The sequence below is a fragment of the Erithacus rubecula genome, assembly GCF_903797595.1.
Source record: "Erithacus rubecula genome assembly, chromosome: 10".
NCBI classification, from domain to species: domain Eukaryota; kingdom Metazoa; phylum Chordata; class Aves; order Passeriformes; family Muscicapidae; genus Erithacus; species Erithacus rubecula.
This window is the reverse complement of record NC_136662.1, coordinates 7149904-7162115: the sequence shown is the minus strand read 5'-3', so window position 1 is coordinate 7162115 and position 12212 is coordinate 7149904. Positions and strand designations below refer to the sequence as shown.

General features: G+C 36.7%; 1 protein-coding gene across 2 annotated transcripts; it reads right to left on the bottom strand.

Moving 5' to 3' along the window:
• Positions 1-1099: 1099 nt before the first annotated feature.
• On the bottom strand, positions 1100-12096 carry AKNAD1 (AKNA domain containing 1). 2 transcript variants are annotated; one of them, XM_079313778.1, is made up of 14 exons: positions 12022-12096; positions 10398-11260; positions 9360-9489; positions 9109-9257; positions 8959-9018; positions 7622-7755; positions 7151-7277; positions 6319-6482; positions 4977-5062; positions 3684-3800; positions 3486-3596; positions 2626-2707; positions 1917-2061; positions 1100-1300 (listed from the first exon to the last, which is right to left on the bottom strand). In XM_079313778.1, exons 2-14 carry the CDS (start codon positions 11142-11144, stop codon positions 1181-1183), a joined length of 2172 nt encoding a protein of 723 aa, XP_079169904.1. In that variant the 5' UTR covers positions 11145-11260; positions 12022-12096; the 3' UTR covers positions 1100-1180. The 2 variants fall into 2 exon arrangements, with proteins under 2 accessions (XP_079169904.1, XP_079169903.1); XM_079313777.1 differs by having other exon boundaries at positions 10398-11554; positions 12022-12095.
• Between the last annotated feature and the right edge of the window lie 116 nt (positions 12097-12212).

The following is a 12212-nucleotide window of genomic DNA, read 5'->3' as shown; positions in this document are numbered from 1 at the left end:
AATGGGGACATTCCAAACATTAAACTAAATAAAGCAAAACCCGGGATAATAAGTGGAGGTAAATTAATTTTTAAGATACACAGTAAGAGGTTAAGGAGGAAGAGTTAATGGTATTGTTGATTGTGAAGGGTGGAAGAAAAAAGCCATTGACTCAAGCTAGTGAGTAAGTGGCACATGGCAGTGAGCTTAGCAATCACTGCTTGTATGAATAGAGTCTGAATTATTTCTGTATCCACCACTGGTGAAATTGCTCAAGTTTGCTGAAAATGACTGTCCTTTTTAAGGAATGCACTGCCATTTCTAATTTGGTTTTCATCAATCCTTATATACTTTGGCTTCAATGACTAGTATCTCAGATAAAACAAGGCTGTTAACAGCTTGCCTTTAATCACTGCAGTTAAATGGATGTTAGAAGGAAAATAATAGATGACTTTTCTTGGCTCACTAAATTTCTACAGTATTTTAACATTTTCCAACCTACTTACTATCAGCTAAAATGTCAAAGCCAGATATATCTGACAAATTAAGGACATCACATTGAAGGAACCAATTTAATTGTTACATGTATATAGACAATAAATGGTGTAACTCAGTCCTTGCAACATACAAGGATGTTTCTTAAAAACAAACAACTCTCAATGTAGGTCACTCTAAAATATTTCCAAATGTTGACTATGGCTTGGTATGTTAACATGATGTTTGCTCCTAGATGTCTCAGGTACAGAGGCTGTTTTCTCTTGATGTGATTAAGCAGCTGCTGTTCAAGTGGGAACAAATGATATGTAGTAATGACTGTTTTATTCTCACACTTGGGAGTGGGGGGAAATCCAAGTCAGAAAGTTAATTTTGCTTGTTTGAGCCAATAAGAATTCTTCACTTATTCTTCACTTAAGCTGTCTTAAGTGAATATTTAGGGAAGGTATCTGTACACAGTAGTGGGGATTAGCCAACCTGCTAAAGACATTCAGTAGAATTAATGATTTGTTTTACAGTTCTAAGACTGAGTGTAAATGTGGAATACCTGTATGCTCTAGTTTGGTTTTGTACCAGTAGATACAGACCAGCTGACAAAGTTAGCTAGCTGACTTTTTCATGTTTGTGTTTATCATTTTATTTTTGCAGCAATAATAACACTTCAGCATGAACCAGCAGAACAATACAGCATTTGAAAACTAAGTAATTAAAACTCTTTTCTTCTAACTTTAGCTAGATCTTCTGAAACTGCTTGTACCATTCGCTCTGTAGCTTTCTTCAAACTGTTTGCTGTCTCTATGGCATGATCCAGAGTAGAATTTAAAATCTGTTGGAAATAATAAAATGTACCCTTATTAACAGTGAATGCAAATATGTACATAAGTACTGGAAAAAGGAGATGTCTAAGGTTTTATCCATGATTTTCACTTTGAATACATGGTGAGAAGTAAAAATTGACTTATGTGATGAACTGCTCTAGGATTCAAGTTGGAAGTATCTGTTAATTACTTTGACTGTATTCATTTGAACTGAGGGACATTTACACCTTTCTAACATATCATCTCCAGTGTGGTGCATGTTTTTGGTACTGAGAAGGCTTTCTTGAGGTTTTGATAGTGGTTTGTCTAGCTAGGCTATGTTTCAGTATATGAAAAACAATTCTAGAGATAAGATCCAATGCTATTTTTTGGTCTATTTCATCATTTATGCAGGGACTAAGTTGCACAATAAGGCTGTACATACATGTGTGAAGTTATATACTAATATATAAGCCAAAATGCTTGGGGTTTGAACTCCCTCTTGTCTTACCCTCAAATGGACTACAGTGCTTAGGTTGCAGTAATCAGCTTGCTAAGAATGGGATGTTCTACAGTGCAGAGATATAGGGAGGTAATCCTTTCAAGAAAGTTGTGTGGCTTTTAATTTTCACTCCAAAGTCTTACATTTGCATAGGAATCATTGGCATTTCTGTCTCTGTTGATTGCAGATTTTCTTTGGGCAAATTTCTTGCTGTGTATGCATTGATGTGAAAGGATTATTTTATCATACTTGCTTGAACAGCAGGTTTTGGCAGCCTCAAAGGATTTCCTAAGGATGAGATACATAGAATAAAATACAATTTAAGTAACAAAAAGAACTATGAATCACATACATACAGCTTGATAGCACTTGGTTGCAAGCTAATTTTATGGTGAGTAGAATTTTCCATTGAATTGTAAAGCACAGTCCATCATTATTTGTGTTCTGTCTGCACTACAATAAGACAGAATATGTTCTAGGATGCAGGGTAAGGAAATTTTTCATAATAGCAGCACTCTGCTGCTGCTGTAAATTTCTCTCAGTGTTCTATGCCATTGATTCTCAAGTGCAGCTGTTGTACTTCCAGGCAATTCACTGCTGTCAAAAATCTGTGACAAAACTAGTTTGCATTTCAGTCTAGTCTGTGCTCCTGTTAGGAATCCATTTTATTTTTGTCTCATGGTGTAATTTAATGTTAACAACAATTAAAAGTAGGATTGTTACTTAAAGCAAAATAGTTGGTAGCAAACAGAGCTGCATCCTAATAATACAGGCCTGCTTTTGAATCTTTGGGAATCCTCTTAAAGTCTATGGGGTTTTATGTTGTACTGCATAGTTATTGCTCCAGCTTACCTTTCATGAAGTCTGGTTACAACTTCACCTGGCTGTTCAGTTTTTTGAGCTTTTTGAGTGGAGATTCTCTTGTGTGAATAAGCTGCAGTTGTTGAGGCCATGTTTAAAACAAAATCAAAGACCAAGTAACTATTGCTGCTGAATTAAACTTGAATATGCTGGTTTTTTTATAAATGAGGATAGATTAACCTTTTTTGTGTTTGCTCTTGAGTTTAGTTGGCAAATGGAATGCAGATTCATATTCATACAGTGAAAGACTGCCTTGGGGAATGTAGAATAATCAGTGTCATAATCCTAATCATTACATCAATATGACTTTGATTTGTAGTTTCACAGGATTGCTATAGACAAATAGCTAATTTATACTTTCTTCTAGATGAAATTTTATATTTTTCTTTAAGCAATTTTTTTCATATGCTAGAGAGAGAGAGTCTAAGTGACTTTAAAAGGTATCTGTTCAGATGATAAACATTTGTTTTTTTTTAAATTAGGCTCTCCTTGACTTTGCTGCATGTCACACAATATAAGAGTAGAGCTGGAATTTTCTTTGCTTCTTATTTATACTATGTTAGGTAATGGCTGACACTATAAAAGTTGGCATAGTAATACCTAATTTCCATATCCTTTTATGTGGCTCTGCAAAATGAGATATTCCTACTGTAAATAAATATGAAAGGGATTCCTCTCATAAAGAACCAGGGAAAGTTAAGTCTGTCTTGCATGAAGATTAAACTTCACCAGGTGTGTAAAAGTTGGATTTACAGGGCTAATGATTGCTTATACTAAACTAAATGTGGCCTGGTATGTACAGTGCCCCTCAAAAAGCTAGTCTGTGTTTGTTAATTACACATCATACATACAGGATGAACCAGAGCTGCTTTTTCTGCATAGGGGACAAGACTGAACAGACTCTTTGTAATTCCTGAGTTTTACTTGATCTCTGCTTCCCCTGGGGCATCTGCATCTAAGTCCTGGAAAACAGAGATGTGTGGTTTAGAAAAACAAAACTATAAGCAGTGTGTCCTTGTAAATATTCATATTTTTTGCAATCACTATACCTTTTCTCTCTCCACATAATCTCATGTTTAATGATTTGTAACTTAGAGTGTCACAGCTGACAAGGTCCTTGCTGTGTGAATCGTTGTAACAGGTTGAGAAGTCTTCTGAATCACTGCCTAAAATTAAAAAAAAAAAAAAAAAGTTAAAAGGGTCTGAAAAATGAGAAGCTTGGACTAATGTACTCAGATAAGTATTTGGCTTTCAGCACCATATTTTAAGAGCCTTTTGCTGCCATTAATGCTACTGTAATTTGAGGAAAAACTTTTCACCCCCAGGAATATGGGGATTGAATTCAAGATTTGCTTTCAGCCCTGCCTGTGAGCTTTTAATGTTTTATTCTGGTGGTGGTTATTTTCAGACCAGAAGTTGGTTTTTTTTTAAATGAAGTTCTCCATCTGCTTGTCCATAGTGTTGTGGAAACAGTGCAGCAGAATAGGAATGGGATGAGATCTTGAGCAGCTCTAGTATGGCACTGCTTTAACTATTAAACCAACCAGTACAAACAATAATCCCAGTGTATTATATTAAATTAAAAGGATATCACAAAAAGGTCAAGGACAACTGATAGACAAAGGGTAAGAACCTGTACAATCGGACTTAAAATTGAATGTAGGACAGCTCATGCTATTCTCCTTTAGTTGCTGATTACTAAAAGCTTCAGAATATCCAGCAGTGGAAAGGTAAAATTGTTTTTATGCAGAATAACAAAGTTGGACCTGAAAACTGAAAGTACAAGTACTGATATGAAGTGTCTCACTTGTCAAGTTTGGAATCATCTTCTAGAACATGAAATAAATGCACATCAGAAGAGAAAGCAAAATGAAAGCATTGTGTGCACATCACTGTCATGCTCTTGAAAATGTTAGCAGGGACAATATTTGGAAACTTATCTGGAAAACTGAATAAGATTTAGAGTAATTCAGGTTGGACCAACTTAAATAAAGCTGCTTAGAAGCCTGTCCAGTTGAGTTCTGAGTATCTCTCAGAATGGAAATGCCACAAGTTTCAATGTTTGACCAAATTAAACATCTTCCATTCATATCTTACTGAAAATTCCATTGCAACCTGTCTGTTTCCTCTTGGTCGGTCACTGAGAGTTCCACAGTGAATTTAACCTGGTGTTCTTTTTAGTTTCCTTTTTATTCTTACTGTTTTGTGCTATGCTAATATCTGTTAAAATGACAATTTTCATGTTAATTTTCATGTTGAGACATAAAAGGAATGTATTTCTTCACAGAATTCCCTAGCAGGTTTAAGCACAATTCTGACCTTTGTATGCCCTCATGACTTACTCAGGTTGGTATCTGATAAATCAGTTGGTTTTCTCTGTACGAAGACTGGAGATGTTCCAGTTTTTTCTTCCTGGATGTTTGTATTTCTTTGAGCATAAAAACAGAATATTTTAATTGTATTGTCATATTTCTATGATGAGACTTACAAACATACTTATAGTTACTTCTTAATTGAGAAGAAATCAGATTTATTCACAGGAAGAACTTTACTTGTATCAGTTATTTGAAAAGGTGGTAAGGAGGAGTTTAAATTAATAACTAACCAGTTGAAAAATAATGAACTCTTTGGTTAAAGGACACATTCTGAAGAAAGCACCTTAACTTCCCACAGCTGTTAAAAATGCTTAAAAGTAGAGATCTTGATAATTCTGTATTGGAATAGTAAAGTAGTATGAAATCTTAGATACATCCATCTGTTACCACTGATAGTGTTTTGATACAGCAGACATTAAATATGATTTGGTTTCTTAGTAACTTTGAGCTGTTATTTAGGCTTTAATTTAATGCCTTTAGATAATTAGAGGAATATTTGAGATGTACTTTCTGAGAGAAAACAAGGTTTCTTTTTTGAGTTATTTGATAAGTATTTTTAACTTTGAGTGTACAGTATCTCCAAGTTTATTTGGAAAATTTTCTGCCCATTCATGAGCGTAATAACCAGAAGATTGAACTAATATACTTTCAATGCAGAGAAAAAAGTGGAAACTAGGTGAGTTTTACTATTAACACCTACCCTGTAAAATAATCTGACAATTAGGTTAATATGACTGTTTTTTTCCCAGAAGATCTGCTTCTTTACTGGATCTTAGTTCAGTTCTCTTTTTTTAACCTTAGATTGGCTCATGGGAGACCATTTATTTTATTTTTCTAATCTCATTAAGATGTTTAATACCTATAAAATGCTTCCCAGGAGGGTGGCTATGGTATGGAGTTTTCACAAGGTTTTGATTGTTAATTATGTAACGATTTGCATCCCTCCCTTTTCTTGTTTAATTAAAAATACCACACGAATATTGCCAAATTATCTTTTACTGGTACTGTACTCTGACTAGTTATTCACATCCTGAACTTGTGTGGCTGTCATGAATTTTATACAGAAGTATGATTTAACTCCTAGGTGAAAGTGATGGTGGTGTTTTGGCTTCAGGAAATACTTTGACTGAGAAAGGTAGGAACACCAGGCTAGGAAGAATTCTTGGGTGTGTAGTTAGAGAATTCTGTATTCTGGAAATATTTGTGCTGCTTTTCAGAGATTTCAGTCATCCCAATTTTCTTATTCAGCAATTAATTTTATGTATGTTTTTATAAAAACTTGAACAGCTGTTTCCAAGTTTTCACTTACATATGGAGACAAAGATTGCACTTTTTGCCTTCTAAAGAAAGTTGATTTGTTGGTGGGATTGCATCAGTTGTCTGACTTCTTTCTCCTTCATGATTCTTGTGAAGAAATGGAGTTTCAGTACCTCTTCTTTGTGGAAGATCAGCAGTGCTTGAAACTGCTGAGCTCTGTACAAAGTAACAAAGCATAGACACAGGTGTACCAGGGCCTTGAATGACTCCCACCAAACAGCATCTCCTCAGGTTCCCTGACCATTTTTCTCTGAAGCCCAAGCTACCTAAAACATTGAATATGAAAGCATTTGCTGAGACTTACCTGTAGATTTGTAGAAAGCAGTAAGATTTTTTTTTTTTTTTTGGAGGGGGGGGTGTGTATATGTATTTATGATCTGGGAGAAAATATTACCATTCTTAGGAGCAAACTCAGTTTTCTCTAGCACAATACTGTTGGTTCTGCTGGTAATTCTGCAGATTAAGATATTGGGCAAAGTAATCTTGGACAAAGTAATCTTTCCTCTCACAAAATGATAGTGATTAATTCCCCTTAGCTTTGCAGAAGCTAAGTTAGCTACTCATATTTTCTTACTGTGAAATAAATGCTTTTGAAACTGGAACTAAGAACATTCAGTATAGCTGTGCTTTTATAATTAGGTTTCTGTTACAGTTAATTGCATATTATGAAGTTAATATTAAAAATATTTTATTTTTAATAACGTGCTCTCTAAGAGCATCATGCTATTACTACAGGAGAACATAAATCACGCAACAGCACTTAGGTTCTCAAGACTTGCATCAATAAAACAGAATAATTGTAGTCTTTAATAAAAGTCAGTTACCTCATAGAAAGACTGGACAGATTCACAGGAAGTCAGTAACGATGACAGGCTGCCTTTGCTGCCATCAATTTGTTCTTGAATGTCTTCAAGCAGCATGCCAAGTCTGAATATTCCTCCTTCCACTCTTCTAAATCCAATCACAACCCACAGTTACTTAAAACTCTCTCAACTGATCTTTTATTTCTTATCATGATAACCATAGTGGAAATCGCAGTACATTTCCCATAGGAAAAAAAATAAAATATATGGAGTTGACAGAGTCCTTTTCAAATATTTGAAATAATTAAATAGATATCCCATTTCCAAGTAGGATATATAAAGCCCAAGGTGAATTTCAGCCTAACAACTTTTAGTTTGCCACATTAAGACAATATTTTCATTTCAGGAAAACTCTAATGGATAAATTAAGTCAAAGCTGTAAGACAGTCAGAGAAAAGATACTGATGTACTACTTAGCACTTCTCTTCTAACCTCTCAGGATCAAACTCTCCAAGGTTGATAGGCTTGTCCTGGGAGTTCTGCAGTTGTAAGTTGTAGTGCTCTTCTCTAGCTTTCAAATAATTTCTTTCCAAGGCATCAAGGTATCTTTTCAGTTGATTTAATGCCTTCATCAATAAGAAATAATTCAATAAAAATGTCATAATAACTTAGCATAAATAGCTATCACTATGTCTTGCTATGTAAGCCAGATGTTATTTGCAGTGCTGTTGGTAAGAATTTGGTAGTCCTCTGAATTGAAACAGGACTGCATATTGTTGTTTTAGGTTGCAGTACAGGATGCAACCAAAAGTATGTATTGTCACCATCTGCTGAAACCAGGTGGGGCAGTGATCCTTATCTCTGTGGGACATATTCTCTGCTTATGGGGCATCTGCTAAAACCAGGTAGGGCAGTGTTCTTTATCTTTTCCACAACCCATCCCTCCTCCAGGAAAATATTGTCTGCTAATGGGCCATTGAATCTCACTGTATGACTGATAAAATTACATCATCCCACTGGGAGATGCTCCAGCCAGGGAAAGGAACCAAGCCTTTCCTACCTGAATAAAATCTGAGATTTGGAACACCAAAGCAGCCTTTTCCACTGGATTCCAGAGGAAAAGCCAGACCTTTCCACATCATCCCTGGACCTTCAGAGGAAAACTGCACCCTCCTACAGAACCACTGCTTCAACTGAACCACATCTGCCACTGCAGGAGGATGCAACCACCATTTAATGGGATTGCTGCCAACACCCTGACTGACAGGGTTTCAGGTATTCTGACTCTGTCAGTGTTTTGGGTTTGTTCACTGAAATACTGTATTTCTATCTTAATTTTCCTAGTAAGGAACTGTTATTCCTGTTTCTATACCTTTCCCTGAGAGCCCCTTAATTTAAAAATTGTAATAATTTTGAGGGAGAGGGTTTATACTCTCAAACAGAGGCTCCTGCCTTTCTTAGCGGACACCTGTCCTCCAAACCTGGACAATTGTATATTCACCTAAAATTCTGTGCTGCTCTACTCTATTAAGTCCAAGTAAAATAATAAAAATTATTTCTGAACTGATGCCCTACATGTCAAAATTCCTAACTTACATGGCAACTTCAGGCATTTTATTAGTAGCTTTAAGCTGGAATCCTTAGAAGATTTAAGAATTCGTCTACCTACTGAACACCTTCATTTTTTCTTCCTAATCTTATACCTTCAGTCTGAATTGAGAAGAATAAACATCCATTTGAAGTAAACATCAAAAATCATGCCAGAAAATTCTAAGTCTACAGCCATTTCAAGTGCATTTCACATGGCTCAAAATACATAAATAATTTACCAGATACTTGTCTTGTAAGAAGATTGTTTTCTGGATCATATGCTTAGAGAAGTCTTCCACCTTCAAGACAAAATATTAGATTTGTATTAAATTTAAATAAATATGCCAGTGAGTATGGAATTTGAGTATATATTGAAACAGAGCTCTTACTTTTTTAGTCAGTTGCTCTGTCTGATCCTTTAGTATTTGAGACATCTTTTCTCCTAGTGTTAGTTGTGGCAGTGAATCAGGATTTAGACACTGTGCTTCTACTGTCCTAGCTGCTGGTAATGCTGATGCTGCTGTTCCAGGCTGCAGTCCTATGGAATACAAGGTAATGTTGATCAATTGCAATTTTGGCCCAAAAGTGTATTCAAATTGCATTAAATAGTCTTTTGCATAGTTACTGTAATTTTATTTACTTGCTTTAAGCAAACCATGTGTAGATTGTACAGGGACAGGAGCATGGTATGTGATGACATCAGGTGGTGTCCCAGTGAGTCCTGAGGAAATGGCAGTGCTGGCATTTGCAAAGTCTGGCTGAGGAAGTATCTGTTAAAATGAAAACTTTCATTATAGATACAATGTATAGAACACTTATGGGCTTTGGCAAAAAACTTGTAACTCAAAATACAAATATTAATGAAATGTTTGTTATGACACCAGTTTTCTGAGTTGATAGATGTGTAAAGTGTCTTGTTAAATACTTAAAATATTTCTGCTCCGTGTTATGAAAATATAGAGGATTTGCATAAATGGGAAATACAATATGAAGGTGACAAAATAGTTTTAGGGGATAGTCATAGTCCTAGAGGTAAAGAAGAATTACTTAAAAAATGTATTTTGAGAGATTTACCTTAGGATTAAATCTCAGATGGTCAATATGATTCTGGATGTCAGCATGCTGCATCAGCATCTCATTTGTAGCCAGGAAATAATAGGGAAAACTATTAAAACTCCTTGTGTCTCAAGCAATTTCCTAAGATGTAAATCTAGGAATGGAATTAAGAATCTGTAAAGCTCAGTGAGTGAGCTCCATGTCAGTGCATGAAATTGAGCAGTGGTTACCTAATTAGTAACAAGCTTTAAAATAAATTCAGTAAGAGAAACGTTGTTGAAAAAATCCTTTAGAAAGAATTGGCTTGTAAATAAATAACTTGTCTCAGTAGTTGAAGAGTGCTAGATGTGAAAAAAGGCAAAGATGTCTTGGTATGGGCACAATATAAAAATAGAATGTTGTTCTTAAAAATGTATTTGAGTTAAATAATTGGTAATGAGTTCTGTATCAAGTCAGTCCCACAGAACTTTATTTGTGATAGCAGTTTTTGAGTCAAGTGATACTCACTGATACCTGCAGAGTGCCTCTAGAGCTAGTAATGTCAGATTTTATGGGGTACAGAACATCTTACAATAAAGCACTCTTACCCAGTATGAAGAATTTCCTCAAGCATCCTAATTACCTGTAGCTGTTGCAGCAGTTCTGAAATACTCCTTTCTTCTTGATTCTCTACTTCAGCACAATTGAAGTAATTCTTATTTTCCAAACTGTTGTTCACCGTTGCGGATTTACTTAGCAAAATGGGAAAGGGTTTTGCTCTCTCAGTTGAAGGAACTGTAATATTATCAGGTTTTCTTGGTACTTTAATTTCTGAAGCAACTTCAGAGAAGTCAGGAAGGCAATAGTTAGTTTGCCCTTGGCCATATTTTAGCTCACAAGGTGAAACTGTTCTCTTGAACAGGGCTCTTTCATCTTTCGTGTTTTGAAAGGTGTGTGCATCTCCAGTCTCATTGATCAATTGTGAATTTTCTTGTCTGTGCCCACACTGACAAGAAGAAAACACAGGTTTCTTTGAAACAGGTCTGTTTTCATTTAATGTGTTTCCATTTTTGTCATGAGCCTTTATTTCCTTATGCTTTTGTAAGGGATGCTCCTCGGAGCTCGTGGCCCCTTGTTCCTGCCCCAAAGGGCCTTTGCTGTGTTCCGAAGGCTCAGGTTTGCTCCCGGTGTCATCGATACTTTCAGTACAGGACACCTCTGGCATTGTCTCACATTCAATCAAGGGGCATGTGCTTAGTAATTCTCCCCTAGAAAAATGATGCAGGAGGACATTGGACATCCTGGAGGTAGTTACGTGTTCTTTGCTACCTGGTTTACTGGAGCTACCAACAGCTAATTCCTTCTTAAAATGAGCTTCACTTCCAGGCATTTCAATTGGAACTCCACTTGTTCCTCTGGTGCCTCTATGATGACTGGAGACTTCAGGGTGTAGAGGAGTTTCATAATTGTCTACTCCTTTTATGTTTTTGTTGTCTTCAAAACAGTCTAAGTTTAAAATACCAGAAATAGCATTTGTACAACTACAGGCATTCAAATTATCTGAATTATTGTTGTATTTACAGCTTATTCCTACATGCCCGTGATAAACAAAGTAGTCATCCTCTTCAGTTGCATCTGTGCTACAGCCTAATGCATCTGAAAATGAATTATTCATTTGGGCTTTCATCCAGTCTGACAGTTTGCACTTTTTCGTAGTCTCTATATCCAGTTTATGTAGAATATCAATGCCATTGCTTTTCCAATGGTGGACAGAGCTTTTATTATTGCATGGATCAAAATCTGGAATATATGATTAATAGTTATTTTATATTCAAATATACATGACAGTAATTCCTGGTTATCTATATAATTAATATTTAATTATCTCCCTGCTGTAGCTCTTTTAGAACAATCGTACTGACATGGATGCTTCCCCATCTGCACTAGGGTAAGTCTGCATTAAGTGCTGGAGGAAATAAGACAAATGACAGAAGCACGGGGAATAGCAGCTGCTGCCAGCTACCTGTCCTTGCTCATTAATCCCGCTGTAGTGGAAGAGACAAAAAAGCTTGGTAACAGAACCACGAAGTGGTACTAAAGTTCAACCTCAGGCTGGAAAAACCCAAATTCCCCAGCCCCTGTCCCCCCACCTTCCTCTCACTACTCTAAAGATTACAAACTTTTTTTCCCAATTTACTTCTCGTCCCCTTGCATCAGATAAAATGCAGTTAACTAGCAGCTCAGCACCACGAGAAGCTTTGTTTCACCTTATCTGCAGTCGCTCGGGGCGGCAGAGGCGAGCTGGCACCCCCGCTTTCCTGCGGGCACCGCGCCGCTGCCGCTCGGGGCCGGGCGGTGCTCGGGGCTCGCCGGGCCCCGCCCCACCCCGCTCGCCATTGGTCCGTGCGGATGATGCGGCCGCTCCGGCCGTTGGCGGCCCCGCCCCCGGGGCCGGGCG